General features: G+C 43.4%; 1 protein-coding gene and 1 long non-coding RNA gene across 3 annotated transcripts in view; one reads left to right on the forward strand and one right to left on the reverse strand.

The window, feature by feature from the left end:
• The window catches only part of TEF (TEF transcription factor, PAR bZIP family member), a 32,986-nt gene extending 7,296 nt beyond the window's left edge, over nt 1-25,690 (reverse strand). The window contains exons 1-4 of one of the 2 annotated variants that reach the window (XM_077339378.1): nt 25,537-25,690; nt 6,045-6,368; nt 3,482-3,702; nt 1,739-1,950 (exon numbers count right to left, since the gene is read on the reverse strand). In XM_077339378.1, the coding sequence (XP_077195493.1) occupies nt 1,739-1,950; nt 3,482-3,702; nt 6,045-6,368; nt 25,537-25,642 (863 nt within the window). In that variant the 5' untranslated portion in view covers nt 25,643-25,690. Of the gene's footprint in view, nt 1-1,738; nt 1,951-3,481; nt 3,703-6,044; nt 6,369-16,407; nt 16,686-25,536 lie in introns of those variants that run through there. The other variant, XM_077339377.1, reaches the window with a different exon arrangement.
• On the forward strand, nt 16,840-22,506 carry LOC143838290 (uncharacterized). The gene is made up of 3 exons (XR_013231322.1): nt 16,840-16,902; nt 19,240-19,336; nt 22,472-22,506. It is a non-coding gene; the product is annotated as an uncharacterized LOC143838290 (long non-coding RNA).
• Nucleotides 25,691-26,570: the final 880 nt, after the last annotated feature.

Genomic DNA, 26,570 nt, shown 5'->3' on the forward strand with positions numbered 1-26,570 from the left:
ATAGGTTGCTTGTTTGTTGTTGTTAGTTGCGAAGTCATGTCCAACCCATCACGACCCCATGGACAATGATCCTCCAGGCCTTCCTGTCCTCTACCATTCCCCAGAGTCCATTTAAGCTTGCACCGACTGCTTCAGTGACTCCATCCAGCCACCTCATTCTCTGTCGTCCCCTTCTTCTGTCGCTTGTTAAGGGACAGAAATATCACTTTCAAGATGTGTATTTCATGCATATGATGAAATCCAATGCTGGAATAAATTTTGATCTTAAGGTGCCACTGAATTGCTTTTTTATTTTCCATCTTCAACAGCCTATTCAAACATTCAGACTTCTCCCTCTTCTTGATGGGTTAAGGCTTTCACATGCAGGGAGATTTTGACAATAGCAGTCGCTTCAAAATCTGTAATTATGATTATCACATGCATTCTGATATGTGGACCTGAACATATTAATTCGTTCCAAAATAAAGTTTAGGTACCCATTTATTTCCATCAAGGTAAAGTTCTTATTCAGTCCTGACCTGGACAGCCCTGGTTTTTGGAAGGGTCATGATGCGGAGGTAGGCAATGGCAAGCCACCTCGGAACGTCTCTTGCTTTGAAAACCCCACAGGATCACCATAAGTCAGCTGTGACTTGATGGGAAAAATTCTTATTCATCCTTGCAGTTGACGGCCTAAAAGATCCCTGGTAGCATCATGTGCAACTGACGAAGGACTATTATAAACAAGTGGAAAACTCAAGTTTTCTTCATTGTGAGATCAAAAATGTGCTTGAGTGGGAGAGAAAGGCAACTATCATGGAGAAACCTGATGCTAGGCAATCCAGGAAATAATGATATTAAGTAGTTTCATACCAAGGTGGTCATTCTTTATATTTGTCTAGAGGCCGCTGTGTGTGGCAAACCATCAGCAGGATAGGCCCTAAGCAAGCGGTCCTAACCTTTGTACTACTCTTACATTATTAATAAATCAATACACTCCACTGCAGAACAAAGTACAGGAATGAATATCAAATGGACCCAGCCACTTAAGGGAATCACGTTCATCACTTATACAAGTTCTTCTGTCTAATGCAAGTGGTTTAGATGCTGATGTCATAATCTGTAGATCAATCAGTTGAAAGGGGAGACTTTGTGTTTCAATAGGTAAAGATATTTAATTTTCTAAGGACACACAGACCTAGAGGTATAGTTTACATGAACGCACAATTGTGTCTCCATATTGTCGTCCCCATGGAATCAGAATTCCCAGGAATGAAAAAGGATGCCTGCCTCTTCTCCAGATAATAAGGGAGAATGGGCAATAACTCTGCTTTTTAAATGATTTCACACAAGCAATTATTTCATGATTACTCCCAGCACCATTTCTTCCACACTATACTACAGGTTTTAATCCAAAAGGAAAGTTTTTCGACATCATATTCCTTCTGTTCCAAAGAAGGGTTGGAACAGTGAACAACCTGCTGGTTCAACATTCTAGACAAATTAAACTGTATTTCTCCAGTATTCAAAGTAGTATTCTTGGATTACCAATGCCAAATTCTGTAAGTGTGTTAAACTGTACAAAATTGTGACATATATTAAGACAAATACCGGAAAACATTCTGCCCAAGTAGCATCAGCAGAAGTGATCTTTGTTAGGAAAACACAATAGCAAATGCTCCACTAACATTATTTCTGAAGCCACTATAGAAAGCAGAGAGACCCAAAGGGACAAAATAAGGGAAGATGGTTTGCTTACAAGGATCCATATCTGCTCTCATATTTAGAGACAATGTTCTTGCATTTTCCCACTTCCTTCCGCAGCTCTGCCACCTCTGTCCTCAGCGCTGTATTCTCTTTCTCCAGAAAGGCAGCTCGGATCGTGATCTGGTTCTCTTTCAGTCGCCGAGCATCACGAGATCGCTTGGCTGCCACATTATTCTTCTTCCGCCTTGACCAATACTTTTCATCCTAGAGAGAAGATATCAGCTAGACAGTTATTTAAAATCCAAAAAAAAGTATCATCTTTCTCATAAAGCATTCTGGTACAAATGTGGTACAGACATGAGCTCAATGTTCAAAAACAAGGGAAGACAAAATTTTATCGTCCTGGGGGACTTATCAGATTATTTTCAACAAAAACTGAAAACAAATCAAAACAAAACCCACCTCCTCTTAGGAATGGTTCTTAACAGTTGAATTTACAGGTATAACAGAAAGTTTCCCCTCCAATTATTTTTAACTACGTTGGACCCCAAATATTAATACTGTAAAATGTCAATGCTGGGAGACTGAGCCATGGATGAGCAAAATGTGATAAAACACACAAACATTTCTAATACCTGTGTCCCAGCAAAAATAAACCCCAAAAGTCAAAAAAGAGCTAACGAGGGAAAATATTAGTATTGTAAACAAAAGCAACATACTTGAACATGTGAAACTGCCTTCGCTTCTCAGTGTTGTCTACTCTGACTAGCAGCAGAATCTTAGGCAGAGATATTTTACCATCACTTACTACATGAACCTTTTAAGTGGGGATGTTGGGGATTGAATTTGGGACCTACTGCATGCAAAGTGGGCACTCAACTGCTGAGCCATGGCTCCTCTGTGCTTAATTATTACTATTATTATGATGATTTATTTAATTTATATACCGCCCTCCCAAGTATTGAATATGTCTTGGCAGTAGTATGTGCGAAAAGGATTTAGGAGTCTTAGTAGACCATACATTGAACATGAGTCAGCAGTGTGACTCGGTGGCTAAAAAGGCCAATGGGATTTTGGGCTGCATTAAACGGAGTATCATGTCCAGATCACGGGTGGTGTTGGTACAGCTGTACTCTGCTCTGGTTCGGCCTCACTTGGAGTGCTGTGTTCAGTTTTGGGCACCCCAGTTGAAAAGGGATATAGACAAACTGGAGCGTGTCCAGAGGAGGGCAACAAAGAAGGGTTTGGAAACCAAGACGTATGAGGAAAGGTTGGGGGAGCTTGGTCTGTTTAGCATAGAAAGGAGATGACTGAGGGGGGATCTGATAACCACCTTCAAGTATTTAAAAGGATGCCATATAGAGGATGAAGCAGAGTTGTTCTCAGTAGAACAGGCTTCCTCAGGAGGTGGTGGGTTCTCCATCTTTGTACATTTTTAAACTGAGGCTGGATAACCATCTGAGGGAGAGGATGATTCTGTGAAGGTTCAAGAGGGTGGCAGGTTGTGGTGGATGAGCAATAGGGTTGTGAGTGTCCTGCATAGTGCAGGGGGTTGGACTAGATGACCCAGGACATCCCTTCCAACTCTATTATTCTATGATTCTATATACCAACCTCCCAATGTCATTCATGTCAAGAGACCAAACATTTATCCCTGCAGTGAGGAAACCAATCTTGGAAAAATATTTTCAACTAAAAAATATTTTGGATATTACTTTCCATTACATAACAATACCTCAAAGATCCATGGGAGAAGAATTTAAGCCAAGACACTGTGATAAAGCAAGCCTATTACCTTTTGATCTTCTGGGACAAAGACCTTTTTGGCTTTTTTAATCATGGGCTGTGGTTTGAGATCCTCTTCAGCAAATTTGTGCTTTCTCGGGTTGAAGAGCTCACCCCCAGGTACACTAGAGAGCACCAAATCAGCAGGATCAGGGTTGAAATTCACATCAACCTCAACACAGTCTGGATCAATGGGGCTGGGAGTCAGTCTGTCACTATCAGGCGAAGATTCTGGCAAAGGTAGGAGACAATGCAATAGCTGGTCAGTATGAGTAAAAAAGCAACAGAAAAACAACAGGTCACAAAGGGGCCAGTTGTGGGAAAGATTATTTTATTACTGACTTAAAAAAAATTATACTCTGCCTGTAAGCTAATTTAAGTCTCCAAAATATCCAATAAAACAACTTTAAAACAACAACAATTAATACAATGATCAGAACAGATTATTTTTAAAGGGCAATTTAACAGACACATTAATCCAACAGCAGAAGAGTTGAAAAACATTAAAATTACAGCAAATGTCATTTATAGTGGATGAGCAATAGGGTTGTGAGTGTCCTGCATAGTGCAGGTGGTTGGACTAAATGACCCATGAGGTCCCTTCCAACTCTATGATTCTATGATTTATGCCAGGAGACCAAACTGTTTTTATCTAATGATAAAATACCATAACAGAAGGCTCAATATAAGTTTTCCTAGGGAGTGCATTTAATAATTTTAGGGTCACCATTCAAAACTTCCACTGAATGTGGCAGAGGTAGATATTAAGTGTGTAGACAGGCTCATGTTACAGCAGTGTGCACTTAAAAAATCACAAAAGCATTCAGCAATTCACATGCCCCATAGATGATATATAACACACTTTCAACTAAGACTCAACACTTTCTAAAGAATTCTAGTCTTTAGGAATTTACCTCACAGCATTGATTCAAGAAACTCAAATGATGTCTTACAGATTCACGTTCTCAGAATCACACAGAACCATAGCACATCAAAGGAGTCTGCTTCCTCAAAATTAAAATCAAGATTCACTTTTCTTCTGGGAAGCTGGTTTGAATTAATATTATCTCACACAAGCAGCATATTTCTCCACATTACTCCTCCTAGGAACCATTTAGAGCACATGAAGTGCACATCAAGGAGTCAGCTTTGTGCCACAGTACATTACGTCCAAAAGTTGCTGTAGGAGACTTAACAGCTCAAATTCAACCAGTTATATCCTCCTAATCCCACCGGCTTCAATGGACTTAGAAATGCAGCCTTCATAGTGCAATTCTAAGCAGAGTTACAGCTTCCCATCAGAATGCTGGGCATTCTGTGCAAACTCCTGAAGCATAATTACTGCAGTTAGGGTGATAATCCAACATTTTCCCTTATAGAGTGCCAGATAGGGATGCCAGCCTTCACTTGGGGCCTGTGGATCCCTCAGAATTAATGTTCACCTCCACACTACAGAGATCCGTTCTCCAGAAGAAAATGGACGCTTTGGAGGGTAGACTCTTTGGCACCTTACCCCTCTGAGGTCATCCCCTGCCAAAAAGAATCTAATCCCAAACCTCCAGGAATTTCCTAACCTGGATCTGTCAACTTCACCCTCCAAATCTCCCATCGTGGCCAGGGAGGACCTGGCAACCTTAGTGCCAGAAGAACTTCCATCACAAGATCAAACTACTGAATAGACTTGCACCTATGTTTTAAATCATACAGGGGATAGCTGTCTTAGAAGTAACTTTGTGAAGAAAACTGAAAGCCAGACTGTGGTTTGCTACCACTGCCATGCTAAGGGGCTCCAGAGAAGCTACAAACGACAATCAAGTAATCATTCTAACAGGCTTACTAGCACTGACTCGGGAAGCGCATTTGTGTGCCACAGGAGAACTATCAACTACAAACATCTTATAAATGATGCAGAGTAAGTGTTGCTTGGAGTTCAGTCATTGTCAGAAAATACATCCTCTGAATACCAACATTTGTTGATAACAATAGCGGGGGCTGGCTACCTAATCTTTTAGAGAAAGTATACATTGGTTCTTTGATCAGTTGATCTCAAAAACATAACAACTAAAAAGCAATTTATTACTTTGGGCCTGGAATTCAATGGCTAATGTCTATATTCTATAGAGACTACAGAACATGGATCAAGGTCTTTGTGTATTAGATAAGAAATTTCAAGTAGAGTCCCAGAGTTTTACGGCCATGTCACTGAACCAGAGAGAGTACAGAGGAGAACAGATGGACAGTAAGATGAGGATAACTTGATTTGCCATGCACTTCAAAAGTACAGGGTTGAAAATATGTTATTACTAGTGGACACATTAGAGCAAGTTACATGGTCATGTTAGGTTGTCTTTTACTCACTTGTCCTCATTATACATACAGCTCTACAGTAAAATACTAATTATTAGGAAGCAACAGGCAAACATATCAAATTAATTTTTACAAAAAGAAAATTTGAAGTGGGAAAACCTGAATGGTACATGAGAAATCCGTGCTGATGTCTAAGTCTGTAACAACTAGCCCACGAGTAGAACAGTTTCATAAGACATTGTGTGCTCCTTCTGAGTTGCACCCACCTTCACTTGTGCTGGTTTCTGATGGATGGAATACCACTGTGGAAGATGGGGATGCTGGGGATGCCGTAGAAGCACTGGCAGGTTCTTTTCCTTCCAGTTCAGCCACAGGCAGGAGTGGGTTTTGATTCAGGTCCAAGTGATTAGGACTGGAGGGGATTCCGTTTTCTAAAAGGAATTCATCCAAATCCATATACTCCAGATGGAAAGATTCCCCATCATAAGGAATGGTTTTATCCCAGATTGGAGGCATGAGAGAGGCTGAGACTGCCATTGTACTAGCAGCTGCTGCTTCATCTTCCTCAAATTTTTCCTTTTTCTCTTTATCTAAAAAGCAAAAACAACAAAAAAAGTGTAATTTAGAAGATTAAAGTAGTATCTTTATTCTAAAGCAATGAGTTGTATTAGTACTGGTTCATACATCACTTAATTAGCATCACTATGGACCATGATCTGACCAATGCAGCAGCAGCTTGCAAAAGCTAAGCAAATCTAAGGACTGTGGCTCAATGGCAGAGCATCTGCTTGGCATGTAGAGGATCCCAAGTTCAATCACCGACATCCGGCAGTAGTGATGGGGGAGACATCCACCCGAGACCCTGGGGAGCTGCCGCCAGTCTAAGTTTACAATACTGATCATGATGGACCAATGATCAGATTCAGTATAAGGCAGCGTCATGTGTTCAAGTTTTGCCCCAGCTTTGGATGATATTGTAAAGAGGAGTCCTCTCCTCCCCACACACAGAGCAATGAACACCTGAACACCTCCCCGGCTTTCCCCATCTTTTCTGTGTTCTTTCCCAAACATTACTTATATGGTTTTGCAAAGGACTGTACAAAACCAGGCTTGTGAATGAGAACATCTGGATCTTCTTAGTCCCTCCCACATCCGTGTCATTTTCCATGTTCCATCTACTCTACAGCAGTCATTTCCCGACACACCACTAGAGGGCTTTGTCTTTAAAAAAAAAAAAAACGGCAATCAGCATATCATGAAAACATCATGGCAATCAATCATGCTCCCCAAGCCTTCATTTTTTTAAAAAGTAAATCTCTTACCCATTTAATTGTAGAGATATATGCAAATCTGCCTTTAAAGGAGAGCTAGGAATTCAGATTACAGACTTTGACATGTTATAACAATATGCCAAACAACAACAAAACCCTCTGGTGGTATGAGAAATGGTGGATGCAGAGACTAAGCAAGAGGACTATGGGGAAACCTCACATGTGGAAATTCTACTGCTGCTGTGCTGTACTGGTAGCAGTAATAAAGAAACCACACAAACTGGGATCCATGTCGAGAACACCTGAAGGTAGTCTAGTCCAGGGGTAGTCAACCTGTGGTCCTCCAGATGTCCATGGACTACAAATGCTGGCAGGGGCTCATGGGAATTGTAGTCCATGGACATCTGGAGGACCACAGGTTGACTACCCCTGGTCTAGTCAATGCTTGGATAAGACTGCTTGAGAACCCTATGAATGTTGTTTTCAGCTTCCCAGAGGGAAAAGCAGTATAAAAGAACAACAAACCCTTGCTTGATCAAGAACCGCCCTCCAACGCACACAGGATGTCCCTATGAAGTTTTCAGGATGAAGACAAATATCTGCAAAGCAGGTCCATCAATAACTATTAGCCATGATGGCCAAATGAAACACCGTACTTGAATTATCAAAAATGCATACCCTGGAATTTGTTTTTTTAACTGCCACCTCTCCAGACCTGCTTTTGGTAGGTTGCAACAGTAAAGCAAACAAATATAAAGCAAAAAACAAAACAAAAAAGTCAAAATATTTAAAACATACCAATAAAAAACACCACTAATAGCAAACTCGTAAAAGCACATAAAACAGGAGAATTATATAAAATTTATATTAATAAAACAGACCTCAAGCTAAAAGCAGACCATAGAACAGAAAAATGAGATGGTACACCTTAGTTTAGCACATACTTAAATTATAAATTATCATTTATTTAGTAGAATTTCCAGAATATAGCTTATTTTAAAATGTTCTTTAATTGAACAGAGACCCTTATCTTAAAATTTGTCTAGGTGTTGAATTAATATTATTAGAGGATTAGAAATGAATTTAATGAAATATATAGAATTATAGCCAACAATGGAAGCCCCCGCCCTGCAATTTTCTTTTTTCCTTGTTTTTGGTTTATTTATTTCATTTTTTCTGCTTTCTTTATTGGTTGGAATAACACCATAATATAATGGGATTATCTCTATATCTGACATGAGGCTATCAGATTGTTTTGTTGGTTTGTGTTGTGTTATCTTGTTGTGGTATTTGTCTCTGTGTATAAAATAATTTTTTAAAAATTTAGAAGGCACACCTTAGCTAAAAGCCTGAATACAGAGAAATACTTTGCCCTGGAGCTTTAAAGAAAGTAAAGTAGGTGCCAAGTAAGCCTCAAGAAGAAGAAGAATAGGGTTATTATATCCAGTTTTTCACTGCCTGAGGGAGTCTCTTCCCCTCCCCATAAGAAATTATTACAACACTCAGAACAATGGAATCCCCAGGACTCAACAGGGACATTGATTTCTTAACTCGCTATATATATTAAGCTGCATTCTTAAAAAGCCCTGAGAAAGATAATGCAATGTAGTTTGGAATACTATATATATGCTTTTCTCTAGTCTGTGAACAGGAGCAGCCCATGCTCTACTTCAAAGACAATGATGCTCCAAGATGCTTCCATGCTTGAGAGGACAAGCAGGGGGCAGAAGGGCAAGATCTCAGCTAACTGCTGTCAGCAATTGATTATCTAGTCACCCATTATTCTCTTAATGGAGACATATTTATTGAGCCCAAGAGGTTTCTCATGTAACTCAATCTCAAGGGAACACAAACAAATCCAAATTGCTGTTTCCCCCCACTTATCTCTGGTATCTGTTAACCATTTTCATTATGCTGTATGTTAATTTACCCTCACACTTGCCTATAAGTATGAACTGATTACTTCCACTTCATCATATTGTATCTGAGGAAGTGTGCATGCACACGAAAACCCATACCTTGAGTTAAAATGTGTTGGTCTTAAAGGTGCCAGTGGACTCTAAATTGTTCTGCTGCTTCAGACCAACACAGCTACCCACTTGAATCTATCTCCCCACAACAGACACCCTGTGAAGCAGAGAGAGCTCTGACAGGACAGCTTGATTAGAACAGCATTATGAGGACTGTGATGAGCCCAAGGTCACCCAGCTGGCTGCATGTGGAAGAACAGGAATCAAACCTGGCTCACTGGATTAGAAGCCGTTGCTCTTAGCCACAACACCATGCTGGCGGGAAGTTCCAAAGCCAATGTCCCACCACTGAAAACCTTGTCTCTGGTGCAAAGTGACTCCAGTGCACCTACTGCTTCACCCAAGCTCCTGCTTGGGACTTCCACAAATTCACCTGACTCAGCTGTTAAAGAGAAATCTAACTAGGTGTCAGCTGTATATTGACTGGCACCTCACTCCAAATCCCCATTCAGTCTCTACCAGTGGATTCAAGTAGATGTTTTTAAAAATGTGGAACGAGTCTAGATACCAGCAAAGGAATTTTTGGCTGAACATCCAGAGGAAGTTCCTGTCAGCTGTAGTGGTTCCTTGGTGGAGTGGGCTTCCTTGGGAGGTGGTGGGTTCTCCTTTTTTGGAGGTTTTTTGGAGGAGGCTAGATGGTCATCTGATGGAAGTGCTGATTTTGTGAACTTGGGCAGACTGTGAGTGGTTGGGCAGGAGGGGAGGTATTGGTGTTTGTCTCCTGTGGCACTTCCTTGCATACTCAGGAAATTGCTGGTTGCCACTGTGGAATGGTAGTTAATTTCCTCCAGGCCAGGCTGGATTCTGGAGATTTTTGGTGTGTGTGGAGGATCACTTGGGCATGAAATTGAGGTCACTGTGAGTAGGCAGGTAGTTGTGAATTCTTGCATTGTGCAGGGGGTTGGACTGGATGGCCCTGGGGGTCCCTTCCAACTCTATGATTCTATGACTCTACAGCTTAAATATCATGGAGCAGGAATCCCTAAGAACTACCTTCTAGAACAGGTCAGTAATATCAGAACCACTAAAACACAGAACCCCAAACTCCCAGCTCAGCCGCCACTTCAGGACAACGCCAGTCATTTAGGCATCATACTTATATTTGCCAACTGTCAGTATTTTGAGAAAACCACCAACATATGTTTTAGTTACTGCTGAACTAGCCCCTTTCATGTTCATTCTCCATTAGTTCGTAAATCCCCAAAATCCATCCATCATCTTAATAGCAGTGTCAGGGAAAAAATAAAAAATATATAATATGACTTTTTTGGGCTATAAACACAACCTGTATTCAACTTGGATTAAGTCTGATATAAAGGACAGACAATTGGCTGTGTATTATGGAGACTCGTTCAAACCGCTGCTCAAGTGTGAATGTCTAAAGATGGACAAGAACCAGCTGACAAACTAAAGTTCATCACAAATCAAGCTGATCCCCTCTTACAAGACCCCCTCCCACCAGAATGGCAGAAGCACTGAAGGCAAGACTCACAGATGCCAGGATCATAAAGGAGTTAAAATGCACCTGAACTGTTTTAACTGTTTTGGGTGATGTTTTATGTATTATATATAGTTGTTAAATGTATCACGCAATGTTGTAAACCACCCCAAGCTGGCTGCTCAGGAGGGGAGTTCATACAAATTCAAATATAAACAAACAAATAATTTCTGGCCAGGTCATGGTGATGTTCATGAACTTCCATTAATTTTGATACAGTTCACAGTGGTTCATGAAGAAAACATGGATTTAAATAGATTCAAGCCATTTAACCTCTTGCTTTCTGCTTTTCAGGAAAAAGCTGTTTGGTTTAAATGACTCAGAGCCATCTAATCCCCTGCTTTCTGCTCCCTACAGTTTTTGGCAGGGAACAGAAAGCATGGGGTTTAAAGGGCTCACAATTTGAACGGCAAAAATGTGGTTTGTATGAAGGTCATCAGTCTTGGATTTTTCAAATGAATCAATCTAAGTCTGTTGGATTGCTTGGAAGAAAGAAAATAATGTGAGAAATAACTGTCTTCAAGTTCTTCTTTATAATAACATATCCAATTATTAATTTCTAAGTCAAAGCATATCCTGAAGGAGGGAATAGATCTGGAAGAATGCTAGCTAACATCCAAAATGTCCTCAGGCTTTGAAAAAGATGAGGTTGGTTAAGATCTGATTCCATAGTGGGAAATAATAATATAATATAAATATATATGATTACCCTTTTCAAAAAAATTTCCTGAAATCCTAAATTTAAATTAGGTATTCAGTGCAATGAACATGCTCAGTTCTGACTGGACTGTTTTGCTTCATTTTTATTTCAATAGCAAACCACCTCTGCTTCTCACGTGTCTTGAAAACCCCCTTGCTGGGGCTACAAGGGTAGTCAAACTGCAGCCCTCCAGATGTCCATGGACTACAATTCCCATGAGCCCCTGCCAGCAAATGCAGATGTGCAGCAAATGCTGGCAGGGGCTCATGGGAATTGTAGTCCATGGACATCTGGAGGGCCGCAGTTTGACTACCCCTTAGCTACCCACAAACACAGTTTGTCTCTGTCCCAAAGTTGAATGATATTATCTATTTTGTTTTTGATTTTGTTTTTAACTATTTCATCTGAATGTTACTGTGACCCACTTTGAGCATATTTGGATAGAAAGAATGAAATTATTTTAATAAGTTAGGTGGCTTTTAATTTTTTATCATTAAAAATAAGGCATTTTACATGAGATAACAATAAAACACAAACCACATCCATACACTCAAGGACAAAAGTAGATAAGAGTATTTTACAGCAAAGTCTAAGAGAATGGAGAAGATAGTCAAGGAATACAATAAATGGAAACGTATATGAGAATGTTAAACATTCCATGTGAACAGAAGGAACAGCCCGATGAAAGCAGAAATAGCCGAAAGAATACAAAGATGCCTGCAAAATGAAGGGAGTACTGAGATAAATGATAATGAGGGACAAGAAAAAACAAGCCCATAAGATTATTACATTTTATCTTACCCTTCCTCCAGGAAATTCATAGCAAAATACATGCTAATTTCAAATATTATAGATATCTTAGGTATTGTTGCTGTTGTTAGTTGCGAAGTCGTGTCTGACCCATCGCGACCCCATGTACAATGATTCTCCAGGCATTCCTGTCCTCTACCATTCCCCGGAGTCCAGTTAAGCTCCCACTGACTGCTTCAGTGATTCCATCCAGCCACCTCATTCTCTGTCATCCCCTTCTTCTTTTGCCCTCAACTGCTCCCAGCATTAGGCTCTTCTCCATGGAGTCCTTCCTTTTCATGAGGTGGCCAAAGTATTTGAGTTTCATCTTCAGGATCTGGCCTTCTAAAGAGCAGTCTGGGCTGATCTCCTCTAGGACTGACCGGTTTGTTTGCCTTGCAGTCCAAGGGACTCACAAGAGTCTTCTCCAGCACCAGAGTTCAAAAGCCTCAATTCTTTGACGCTCAGCCTTCCTTATGGTCCAACTTTCACAGCCATACATTGCAACTGGGAATACCATAGCCTTGACTAGACGCACTTTCGTTGGCAGGGTGATGTCTCTGCTTTTTAGGATGCTGTCTAGATTTGCCACAGCTTTACTCCCCAGGAGCAAGCGTCTTTTAATTTATTTGCTGTAGTCCCCATCTGCAGTGATCTTGAGCCCAGGAAAATAGAATCTGTCACTACCTCCATTTCTTCCCCATCTATTTCCCAGGAACTGAGAGTGCCAGATGCCATGATCTTCGTTTTCTTGATGTTGAGTTTCAAGCCAACTACTTTATTTTATGGCTTTACTGTTCTGAGGCTGCTAAGAAACGAAAGCACCAGTTAAGCAGAATCTGTCCACAAATACAACGTACGGTCAAACTCATGTGTGTTCTTCCTCCCTTCTCGCACAGAGGGCAATCAAGGATTTTTGATTTGAAACAAACTCAGGTTTCCCATGACATATGAAGGCAGATGAATTCAGAGTTTGCTTACTTCCCACAAGCCAGGAAGCTGCCTGCTCTACATGATACGGAGATGGGGGATATGCATACATGAACACTAGTAATAAGCTCCATTCATGCACAACACTGGAGTTTGTTCTGACATCTGAATGAAAATATATGGTCATTTTAAGATCATATTTTAAAATTGTTTATATTTAATAGTCTATAATAAAATTATTTATCTATTATATTTTAGGCCACTCTGCTCGGGGCGGCGAACAATTAAAAGTAAATACATAAAATATAAAACTAATTGCATTTAAAACAGTCAATTAAAAGGAAAACGTGCTCTATCAGTAAGAACCTGGTGAACAGGGGGAATTAGACATATAAAACCCAGGCTTGGGATGGGTGATGGTGGTGAGATAGTAACTTTATAAATATAAACATTTTTAAAAATCCCATGTTCAAATAGCTAAAGTAAAACATAGAAATTATTAGAAATTATGCTCAGGGCATAATTTTATGTTTCAAGTTCTAATAATTTGATCCCAGTGCCCATTTTTAGTAAAGATAGGAGAGAAATAAAGATAATAAAATAAGTTAAAATCAAAGTTGTTTATTATTTTGAAAGAATGAAACTTAGCTTAATGCTTTCGAGAGAGCTAGGAAAGATGCAAGATCAAAGGCCCTGGGGAGAGACTGTGCCTCATTCACTAAGCACATGCTTGACATGGAGAAAGACCCGGTTTCAATCCCTGACTTCCTCATTTAAAGAAAGGATCAAGCAATAGGTAGTGTAAAAAACATCTACTTGAAACCCTAGAGAATAGCTGTCAATCTGAGTAGATGATACTGACTTGATATGCCAGTAGTAGACTACAACAGGAGTAGTCAACCTGTGGTCCTCCAGATGTCCATGGACTACAATTCCCATGAGCTCCTGCCAGCATTTGCTGGCAGGGGCTCATGGGAATTGTAGTCCATGGACATCTGGAGGACTACCGGTTGACGACCCCAGGACTACAAGACAGCTTCATATGAAATATATGTAAGATAGTGTAACAAGTAGCTGTCTTGAAGATTAAGAAATCTGACTGTAAATGTTTAGTGGGCCACTCAAAGTTAAAAATCAAAAGCTGGCCATGACCCCCACATGTTTACAAGGGTTCCAGCAAACATATAAGACACAATGCAATGTAGCATCTGTGTGCCACATCAGGATTTAACCATGCACTTTATATTCAAAACCATACTCCTCATAAGCCTCTCAGAAACAATGAATTTGGTTAGTCTAGCATGTGTTCACCAAGCTGATTATTTGTCTTTTCTTTACTACTGTTACAACAGATGGACTCAGAAATGAAAAACTGTAAGTTGAAGAGACAAAACTTGGAATGACCCTACAATGGCGAAGGCAGCCCTATACGTGTTTTCAGGGCTCCCAAGTCCCATAACCCATAGGAAGTCTGTGATGATTTCCGCAACTTCAAACAGTGTGTAGGATTTATCAGATAAGCACAGCTGGTAACAGTTTTTTTTTAAACTGAGAACTTCATGATATGGCACTATATCAGCAGGGGCAGAAGCAGTCGCTTAAATGCAACCTCACTGTAAAAAACAAATTGGGAAATTAAACATTTAAAATGGAAAACATCACCAAAACATAATTCAGAATGACTTCCATATGCTTTAAACTGTTTGGGTACTATTACACCAATATCCACATGTTTCTGCTGTGTTGTGCTGCATTATTAAAGAAAAGCATGCTTCAGTAGACCTTATGAACCTGCCTGACTAACATGGCTATCTTCACATGCTCCTTCTGAGATTAGGTGGGTTGCAACCCAGGAAAGGGAATGCACAGTGGGTATCCACTGAGAAGCCCTGATTGTACAAAACTCTCTGAATGCATGTCCAATGCATGTTTGGAGATGTATTATTTCCTTTTTGCATCTGCCATGTTTACTGATGGCAAGGGCGTGATAAACAAGATTACCATATAAATGGACCTAACAGTGCCCAGCCTGTTTACCTGGCAGTCAAACATTTAAACGTTATAGCAGCTCTAATATTAGTAAAGATCACAAAATCTTTCCAGTGTTAAAATATGGATATCACCATATATATCTACTATTCTATCAGCACCTGGCTTCTCATTTATTGGACTCTTAAAGACCTCTCATCCTAGGGGGAAGAGCCAAAACATTTACTTGGCCACAGGAACTAATGGTGGGATTGGAGGGAGGAAGGAGGAATATATAATTTGTTTGCTTTACTGTAAACTGCTTTTAGCAACATATAGATATACAGTAAATAAATACAGATAATTTGTTTCTTTAAGATCAACAGGCATACACACCTATCCAGAAGCAGAACCTTTGGTGCATCAGCTGAAGCGACATACATGCATTCTTGCAATGTAGATGATTAACTGATTTCAGCATCAGAAATCATTCCTTCACATTTCAAGACATAACTAGCCATACAGGTTAACAGAAAAAATAAAGATCCAGTTCTTGCTTCAGCAATTCCTATTATATCGTTATATCAAGCAGAAAAGCGTAAAACTCCCATAAGGCTAGACTCAGCAGCTCTAAATTCTTCAACCAATTAACACCCCAATGTTTTCTTTTTAAGTAACTTTGAGTGAACCTATACTTCTGTGCACACCTGTGCTCCCTATTTTACAGCACACAGAGACCAGGAAGAAATGAAGAATATAAGGGAAAGCATTCATCCTGATTCAGCAATAGGAGCCCAATGATCAGGTAAATTGCAGAGCAGTACACACAGGTTGGTAAATTACCGAACGAAATCACCATTTCCACTGGAGCCTGTCAGTGGGAATGTATCTTAACATCTGTCAAGGTGTTTAGGAAAATGCATATGCTGCCAAGCAATAGTACTTTCAGACAATATTCCTTAGGGGATCCCTATCTCTGGCTTATTATGAGGTAGCCAAAAGTCTTTTCTTCCTTTTTTTGTGCAGGTTAATTTGCATGGATATCAAAGCGGGCCTTTGAACCTGGCCTTCCCTGCAGGAATCTCGCTCCACCCCCCTCCCCATCCAAACCTGAAATGGCGCCCCAGTGCATCCCCAACCGTCAAAACAGGGGGAGGTGTCGTGTGTGATCTGACAGCTGCCCCATCTGGAAACTTAGCTCGCAGCGGCCGCTGGCGTTTTCCTGCCCCCGAGACCGGGCGAGTTACAAGCCGAAGGAAACGTACGAAGCCACGAGCCCCCCAGCGCTGCCCCCTTCCCTCTCCCAAGGGCCGGGACCGAAGGGCGAACTGGGGGTCGAGCCCACCGGAGCAGCCCTGCCCAGGCCGGCCTCCTCGTCTCGCCCAGCGCGCGAGTTGCCCCCGCCGCGACGACCAGCCACAGCAGCGCTCCCGCCGCCCTCACCGAGGCGCGCGTCCCGCGGCGGGTTCTCCATCAGCTTCTTCAGCACCAAGGGGAAAGCGCCCGCCAGGCCCCGCTCCCGCGGAGCGGCTCCCGCAGTCCCGGCCGCGGCCTCCTGGGGGGGCGCGGCGCGGCTGGACATGCTGCACGCGGGGGGTGCGGGGCGCCGGCGGAGACCGAGGCTCCCCCTGAGGCGCGCGGGGGCCAAGCCGAGGCGGCGGGAGAGGCCAGCTGAAGGGCTCCCTCCGAAAGAATACAGAGAAAAGTCACCGCCACTCGAGACTCTCCACCGCGCATGCGCCCCCTCAGACCGGGGCTCCTTCCAGGGCCCCAAGCTTATGACTATTCATAAGCCCCGCCCCGCCACCCGCTCCTTCTCCGCCCTGCGATTGGCTAAGGCTTCTAGAAGGCGGGTCCGGCCATCCAGTTTAATACGGCGACCGCCGGAGACTACCCGAGACGGTCCCCTGAACGCGGATCCGGCACGTGCGGTGAAGGGTGAGCGACTTATTAGCATGGGGGCCCACCCACTTGACGCCCCAGGCGTTGGCGGCTCCGTCGAGACTCTGACAGCATCCGTACGCTCTGCGCATGTGCGCCCAGCTCTCCGACACCCCCAAAAGGAGCCAGCGGACGACTGCCCGTTCGGAGGCGCGCGTGAATTCGCCGCACCAGCCAATAGGAGGAGGGGGCGGAGTCCGTGCCCTTCCCTACCTGCGTGTGGAAGTGGAGGGGGGGAGGAAGGGTGACGTAGGAGGGGCCCAAATCAAGGGACGGGACTGAGCGCGGAAAAGGCTCGACCCGAAGATGGAGGGCTCGGCTGGGGCGGGGAATGCGCTGGCCGCGGGAAGCACGGGGCTTGTATGCCTCCGCTCAGGCGCGAGACGGAACAGATGTCCCTTCACGTATAAACAAGTGTCTGTGTGTACGCACACGTACATGAACAAGCACACACACACCCTCAGCCCTTTACATTCCTCCTTGTACAGCGAAATATATGTTTGATCGTAATCCTTTGGGACAAGCAGGCAGTAAACGAATTCAAAATACGAAAAAATGTTCCACTCTGACACTGTTGGACCAAAAGATCATCATCATTCCCACATATAAAAAGAGACCTCTCAAGTCCAGGAAGGCTTATGGGCGAATTTTTTAAAAGTTTTGAAGGTGCTACCCCCTCCACACAATAATAGATTAATACTACCAAATGTACAACAGGTGCCACGGCTATATCGGGAATATAATGGGCGCAACTTTTCAGCAATACTACCTTTGACATTAAGCAGGCACTTAGTATTTTCAAGGTTGCAGCTTTTTACGGCTGTAGGGGTTTGTTAATTTTTTGTGTATATTCTGCATTTTAATGTATTGTGTGTCTCTTTGTATTCTTTATATTTCACTGTAAACTGCTGGGAATTTTTTGACAGAAATGCAGGATATGAGTTTAAATAAAGATAATGTTCCAATTCACTTCCTAAAGGCACTAGAAACACTATGGAACATGGTTCAAAAACAAGTGCTGCTTCCATTAAAACAGTGGTTCTCAACCTACCTAATGCTGTGACCCTTTAATAGAGTTCCTAATATTTTGGTGACCCCCCCACCATAAAATTGTGCAAGTTTTTTTTCACAGAAATTAAACCAAAACTGACCAATGGCGTGAAGATCCATTGTTCATGATTGTATAAAAATTGGGTTTTTTCCCGGGGTTCTTCTCCCGCCAAGCTGCGCTGCTACCTGGAATGCCTGTTGGGAGACTGCACTGCGCTGGAGGTGCTGCTGGAGGTGCTGGCGGCCAAGCGCAAGCACCTGCAGGAGGAGCAGCAACAGTGGCAGCACCCCCCCTGCCAAGCTCCTTGCCCTGCCACAGCCCCTGTGAAATGGTCATTCGACCCACAAAAGGGTCCCGACCCCCAGGTTGAGAACAACCCTATTTTTATTATTTGTTTATTTATTTAATTTAATTTCTATACTGCCCTCCCATAAGGCTCAGGGCGGTTTACATAAAATGTCATGAATATTTAGCATAGTTTTCTGTTGCCTCTTTAGGGAACTGACTACTGTAGACTTTCCAACTGCAGGCTTCACACCTTTCTCTTACATTAACAGTATTTTCTCATTCAGCTGTGATATGTCTTGATTTATGTAGATATTGTTCCCCACTTTTTTCTTGAAGGACAGAACTGGTTATACATCTAAATATGCAACACAGAGTCTGATGTAAATAATATAGCACAATTTGCCTCCAGGGGATCACATATTACAATTAATATGTAAGTTTAATATTCTTGGCTGCCCAAGAATCACATTTTGCTTCCATTTCAATATATGAATGACTGGAAACAATTGCTAGCCCCTATGTATTATGGAATACAAACAGTGGTTCAGACTAAACATCCACAGTCTACCATAAACTTTCAAAAAAGGAGATATCAAAGATTGCAGCAACTATCAGACCACTGTGTTAATTTCCCAAACATTAAATGTTGTACTCAAAATTTTTCAACAAATACTTTTACCATATACAGAGAGACAAATGCCATATGTTCAAGCAGAATGCAAAGGAAGAAGCACTGGAGATAGTACTGCAGATATATAATGAATACTGGAACATACCAGAGAACATCAGAACAAAATCAATTTGTGTTTTATAGACCAAGAAAAACTATGGACAGTTTTAAAAGAAATGGTTATGCCACAATATCTGATTGTCTTGATATGCAGCCTCTACACTGGACACAAAGCTACTTCTAGGACAAAATATTGAGAAACAGAATAGATTCCATTTGACAACGGTATTATATACTTCCTTGTCTTATCTCCCTGTTTGTTCAGTCTATGCGCAGAACATACCATAAGGAAAACTGGATTCGACTGAATGAAGGTAGAGTGAAAAATAGCGGAAGGAACATTAACAAGCTGATATAAGCAGGTAAAACCACATAATGGCAGAAAATAAAAAAGACTGGTAATAACTACTAATGAAGATTAAAGGACGAAGTGTAGAAACAATTACAGCTGAACATCAAGAAGACAAAAGTAATGACTATGGAGGAATTACACAGTTTAAGCATGACAACGAAGAAACTGTTAAAGATTTTCTATTCCTTGGCTCAATTATCAACCAAATTAAAAAAAAACAGAAGATTGAGACAGGAAGGGCAGCAATGAAGGAAATAGAAAAAAGTCCTTTAGTGTAAGGAAGGTTTCACTAAAGAGACTAAGACCAAGATAATTAATATTATTGTATTCTCCATGGTTATAGGTAAAGGTAAAGGTATCCCCTGTGCAAGCACCAAGTCATGTCTGACCCTTGGGGTGACGCCCTCTAGCATTTTCATGGCAGACTCAATACGGGGTGGTTTGCCAGTGCCTTCCCCAGTCATTACCGTTTACCCCCCAGCAAGCTGGGTACTCATTTTACCGACCTTGGAAGGATGGAAGGCTGAGTCAACTCTGAGCTGGCTGCTGGGATCAAACTTCCAGCCTCATGGGCAGAGCTTTCAGACTGCATGACTGCTGCCTTACCACTCTGCACCACAAGAGGCTCCATGGTTATGTATGGGTGCAAAAAATTGGACAATGAAGAAAGCTGGCAGGAAGAAAATTGATTAATTTTAAATGTGGTGTTAGATAAATGTGGTGTTAGATAATCTGTTTTACAGATACCCTGGACCACTTAAAGACATAAAAGTGGGTTGCAGATCAAAGCAAGCCTAAAATCTCCCTAGAAGCTAAAAGCCTAATCTTAGGCTATTGTACTTTTGTCACAGCATGATGAGGCAAGTTTCACTGAAAAAAAGCAACAGGAAGAGTTGAAGTGAATAGGAAGAGACAAAGACCCCAAATGAGACAAAGACCAAATCAAGGAAGCCATGGCCCTCATTTTGTAAGAGCAAGGCAGTTAATGGTAGGATGTTTTGGAGGTCATTAATTCATAGGGTTGCCATAAATCAGAAGTGATTAGACAAGTATGTAACACGCTTACTTATTAGTTAAACATAGCTAGTACAACCTCAAATTTCAGTTTTCCATCAAGTCAACAGCAATTTCTCAATATCTCTTGCATTGCATCATGAATCTGGCATGTCTCCTTTGCTTCTTCTACCCTGAACAAGTGCTTCAAAGCTTGCTTCAAAAGCTTTTCTGTAAGACTTCTTGTATTAAAATTAGCCACAAATAGTTAGGGAGAGTGTCATAATTGACTCCTGGTTCTTTCATATTAAACAGATGAAAAAGAAAAGCTGGTCTGGGGCTTTGGGCTGGGATGTCACCAATATGTGGATGAAACTCTGCTCTACCTCCTAATAGCTGGCTGGACTCTCCCCTGGATGCATACGTATGCCAGATGCTTGGAAGCAGTGGCTGGATGACTCAGGCAGAGTCATCTGAAATGCAACCCCTCCAAGACGGAGGTCCTGTGGCTGAGTAGAAGGGGGCAGGATCAGGCAGTACGCCTCCCATGCCGGGATGGAGTGCAACTAACACCTGCACCTGTCACCAGGAATTTGGGGGTGATCTTTGATGCCTCCCTTTCAATGGAGGCTCAGATCACGAATGTAGTCCAAATGGCATTTTTCCACCTCCACCAAGCACGGCTACTACCTGGCCACAGTAATCCATGCAATGGTCAGTTCCAGACTAGACTTCTGTAACTCACTCTCCATTGTCTTACCCTTGTCCTTGGCCCGGAAACTGCAACTGGTACAAAATGCAGCTGTGCAGGTCCTCATCTGGTCATCTTGGAGGGCCCATATTTGGCTGGTGCAGGAGCAGCTACACTGGTTACTGGTTTGCTTCCAGATCAAGTTCAAGGTTTTAGTTTTGATCTTTAAGGCTATACACGGCCTGAGTCTTACCTATCTGAGGAACCACTTATCTGCTTATGCTCCCTGCAGACTCCTTCGCTCTGCAGGCATGAATTTGCTGGTTCCAGGCTCCCGGGACATTTGCCTGGCCTCAAACAGGGCCTTTTCAGCCTTAGCCCCAACCTGCTGAAATGAGCTCCCGGAAGAGCTGAGAGCCATGACAGAGATGTCTAGGTTTTACAGGGCCTGCACGATGGAGCTCTTCCACCAAGCATTTGGTTGAAGCCAGGGGGGTGACCAGAGTTACGAAATGTGGGTCCCACCCTACACTATGCGCCAACGATCAGAGAACCTTCAAACTTACATCACCTGAGTTGGGTTGGGAGTATTAGATAACTTTATACTACCATCTTTGATATTGGTATTGTTTTACTGGTGGTTTTAGGGGCTTATTGTGTTTTATGGTTTCTATATTGTAAATCACTACGAGATGACATTTGTTGAGAGTGGCAGGGTAGAAGTCAAAGTATAAACAAAGAAACAAACAAATACATAAATAAATAAAGAAACAAACAAATAAATGCCCTGTGCTCAGGTGGCTGCATTGGCTTCCAGTGGAATACCAGATTAGGTTCAAAGAGCTGTTTTTTACCTTTAAGGCCATTTGTGGTCAGGGCCTGGCATACCTGTGGGAGTACCTCTACAAATATAGCCCCCAACAAGCATTATGCTCTGCCAGTTCCAACAGGCTTGTGGTCTCTGGCCCAGGAGAATTCTACCTGATCTTACCTAGGGCCAGGGCCTCCTCAGTCCTGGTCCCTGTATGGTGGAATGGGGTTCCAGAAGAGTCGTGGGCCCTGTCAGAGTTCATTGAGCTCTGCAGGGCCTGCAAGATGGAGCTTTTCCACTGGGCATTCAGTTGAAGCCAAGCCACAAGGAAAATCTAAGAGCTCCCCCCCCCCCCCCGCAACACCTAGATATATGATTGGTTGGACTGGGCCAGGGAACCCAGAGGACACTGAGTGCCATTCTGTGACAATTTTTAGCAAGTTTATTGTTTTCCTGTATTACTGGTTTACAGATTGTTGTACACCACCCCGAGACAGCTGTGCTTAGAGGAGCAGTTTTATAAATTCAATAATGTCCTGGAAACAAGCAATAGTATAATAGATTATAAGATCATAATTAATAATGGTCAAGAAACAAACTAGAAGGCTTCTGTACAGTGTAAATGAAATAAAATTATCTAACTTTTTCAGATTCTAGGGCCTGTGGTTTCTCCTGTGACATTCTACCCTGGGTAAGTTGTCTATGTGTGTGAAGAATAATATCGAATATTTTATCCAGCAGAGGGCAGTCATGTGTCCACACAGAAAACAGTCCTCTCTCTTAACAGAATTAAAGGGGATGCTGGACAAACCAGTTGTACATGCTGGGTTTCCACATACTCTGCATTTCATTTAAGCTGGCCCCTCAGTCACTACGAATACAGTGTTGGCAGGGCGCTTGTTTGCACCAAAGATTTCTGGCACAATTTGACTTCCTTTAAACAGAATGTGTGGAGCTTTATGGAGGGAAGATCTTGTTCACTCAGCATCTAAAGGGACCCAAGTTCACCGTTATTTTTTTTCTTTTTGGCACAGCAGAAGTTGGCTCATATGGTTAACTTCTGGACTGTGATGACATCCATTGTGCCTCACTCCAGGCATATGGTGCTGCTCGTAGCAGGGTTGGATGTACAAAGCAGCAGTGCAGTAATTAGGCACAGCAGGTGCTTTCTATGAAGCCTCCCACACAACAAAATGCACAAGGACTGATTCTGCAGATTTGCTGGACAAGTGATGAGTGAGGTTACTGGAGCATCTTTTAATTAAGCTTCCTTTGGAATCAGATATTTTGACTGCCAAGCAGATTAAATGGGGCAGTGTGTACCCTTACGGTTTGCTTAGAATTGTCAGCTTCAGTTCCTTTTAAATTTCAACACTAGGCATGGGTGGCATGTGAGAGAATACAGGAGATGGCAGTAATTGCTTCACAATGAAACTTGTGTGAAGGGGTATTCCATTTCATGTTGGAAAGGAAGAAGTTCAGCCCTGATGCAACCAGTGGATGTGTGTGCAGACACGTGGGTCTAGGGAGAGGATGGGACTAGACATGTCATGGGACTCTGTACATCATTAGAGCTAGAAAGGGATTAATAGAAATTTAGAATTGACTGTAACTGATTTGTAATGTGCTTCTCCTACTTTTCTTCCAATTCCTCCAGAAAGGTGGTGGAGTGGTTAAGAGCAGTGGCCTCTAATTGGAGAACTGCATTTGATTCCCTCCTCCTCCTCCACCTGGGCCAGTCACACTTCTCAGAGCTTTCTCAACCTCACCTACCTCACAGGGGGTCTGATGTGTGGAGAGGAAGGGAATTGTAAGCCGCTTTAAGACTCCTTTGGGTAGTGAAAAGTGGGATATAAAAACCAACTTTTTCTTTTTCAATATTATATTTGAGTAGGTAAGTGTTCCAGTGGTCTTGGTTCACACAGCTTAGAAGCATCAATGTTTGGTAAGGATGGAAGGTTGCTTGGCTAAGAGATAGGAAGGGCTCTCTGCAAGGGTGTTGCCATGGCATCATAATCAAAGAAGCTTGTTTCAGAGCAGCCGAAACAAACCACATCCAACTGAGATGAAATCATCGCTCTCAAAGATCCTCTTGATTTTTCTTCCTATATGATTCCACACACATATAAACCCCTTATCGCTTCTATCATTAGACTCCTAATGTCAACATTCTATGGATCCCGTTATCAGAATATTATTATTTGCTTTGTGTGACCTCCAGTAGTCTATTCACCTCCAGTTTATGAGTTGAATTGATAGCTCTAGAACTCATGATTCCAGTGAGATTTTCATAGTGGTACCAGGGAGCTCAGGAAAAGGCAGTTTATGTCCCAGGTTTCAGTAAAGGAGGAAACATGTTTAACAGACCATGAAGTCTAACAAAGAATACAGCGGGAGGGTCCCAATACTGTAAAATATGTAAATTACTGAACTGCATACTTAGCTGAGTTTTATGGACATTGCCTTTTCACCAGCACCGTGGCTTTTTCTACAGTAGAAAAGAGCAAGAGTCCTGTGACATTTTAAAGACTAACAAAATTTGTGGCAGGGTGTGTGCTTTTGTGAGTCACTGCTCACTTCTTCAGCTCATACCCTCCCACAAATTGTTAGTCTTTAAGGTGCTACTAGACTCTTGCTCTTTTCTCCTGCTACACACAGACTAACATGGCTACCCATCTTGATCTGGCTTTTTCTGTTACTGTAACCCACTGCGTTGCAGGGAGATGGGACAGAGTTCAATTCCTGCTGTAACTGAGTGTCGCTCAGCCATACGATAAATAAGCCTGGATAAAATAATCAGGATTACATGACTATAATCATACTTCATCTAGGGAGCCCTTTGGTGAGTGTCTTCACAACTTTTCTCTTAGATATATTCACAAAATTTTATCTACACCACTTTAGGGCCCGGGCCCTGTCCAGCTCAGTGCCATCCCATCTGACTGGCAGCAGTTTCCCCAGAAAACTGGAGCATCTGCAAATATGCCAGGCCCTACATTAGCCAGAATCCTACCATGGCGAAAGAGCCTTCAGAGACAGCGGACTTCATATGCTTGCAAGGAACTGCCGTATTCTCTGACGGCCTCTTTCCCATGGTAGGATTCTAGCAGATGTAGGGCTGGCATAATCGCGGGTGCCCCAGGCCAGGGCCCCGGAGTTCAAATAACTGAACCCCCGCAGGCAGCAGGGGCCTCTCTCAAACTTCCTCATAGTTCCGGCCAGGGTACACTCATGGCATCCTCCTCGCCTGGGAGGTCCCACGTGCTAAGGATATGATGGTCCCTTCCTTCCTTCATTCCGAAAAGCCCCCTCTAATAATAGGGCAGGAAAAGATCCCGGGAGAAAGGAGGAAGGAAGCCGCCCCCGCCGCCCCCAACCCGGTTTCGCCACCGGCAAGCCACAAAGCGGCTGCGGAGGCGGAGGCGTTGCGGGGCCCTCGCTTCGTGAGCGCAGCAGAGCGGCGGCGCGCGGGAATCGGCGACCCCCGAGAAGAAGCATGTCGAGAGACGGGGGGGGGGGAGCTTCACCAATTGGACGGGACCACCCCTCTCCCCCCCCCGCTCCCGCGCAGAGAGCGCTGCGTGTCCAGCCCAGCAGCGACGGCAACGGGGACCGCGCAGATGGCGCGCCGTTCCTCGTCCGGGCGTTGCTCGGCCCCCGGGGCAGCGGCAGGAACCCCGGCAGCCAAAAGTACTGGCGGCGCGAGGGGAACTACCTTTCCGATGGCCGGTCCAGGGGAAGGAGGAATACTCCAGCAGCGACTTCAGGACCTCGGGGAAGTCCAGGGCAGCGGAGCCCCCAAGCGCGGTGCAGCCGGACATCTCCGCGGGCGGGCGGGCGGGCGGGGAGCAATGCTGTCGGGTTCCCCCCGAGGGAGGGCCACGTGGACCGGCGGGGGCGCGCCTGAGCGCCAAAGGCGGCGGCTGTTCCCGAGACCTCGCAGCGGGAGATGCCCGGGGCTGCGGGGCTAAGCAAGCGCGCGCGGCTGGGAAGAGCGCAGAAGGCGCTCGGAGGATGGCAGCCAGTCAGAGGCAGCCCAGCCCGCTTGGCCACGCCCCCTCCTTCCCTCCCTCTCGCCGGACAACCCGGCTAAGCTGGACCGAGGGCTCCGGAGAAGTTTGCAGGGGACTGCCGGGGGGCGGGGGGCTCTTGAGTCGCTGGACGACTGGAGGGACCGCAAGAGCGGCCTCATCGCCCAGCCAGCGGCCCGGCGGGTGACCAGTGCGGGTTCTGGTGGTCGGCAGAAATTCTCTAGCGCCAGCGCATGTTCTTAAGAGATCCGATCCGAGAGGATTCTATGGTCGGAGTCATTGCGCCCGCCCCGGTCTATTGTCTGCCGGGGCAGGCGGGGTGGAGAGTACGGAATGGCTTTGCAAATCACCGGACAGTTTACGGAAAGGAGTTGGACGTATGGTAATCTTTGGGGGGGGGGGGATGGAAAGAATAAATAATAAAAATGCACCTTTCCCAGTTAAGGGGGAAATGTTGTTCAAATAAATTGCAAAGATGACCTGACTCCAATGGTAACGGGAGAAAGAAATTTTATCTACAAAAATAGAAGCTCATCTTCATGACATTCAATTCATTTTGAGCAGATTAATTTTTAAAAGGTTAACTTACTACTTACTACATCCAAGCCACTATAAGATGCAGTGGAAGACAATCAATGCTGAAAGAGGCTCAACATCTAAGGGATGAGAGGGTGGGGCCAACTGCCAAGTATAACCAAATAATTCTATTAACCCTTTC

Source organism: Paroedura picta, chromosome 5 (genome assembly GCF_049243985.1).
Source record: "Paroedura picta isolate Pp20150507F chromosome 5, Ppicta_v3.0, whole genome shotgun sequence".
In the NCBI taxonomy this organism is placed as follows: domain Eukaryota; kingdom Metazoa; phylum Chordata; class Lepidosauria; order Squamata; family Gekkonidae; genus Paroedura; species Paroedura picta.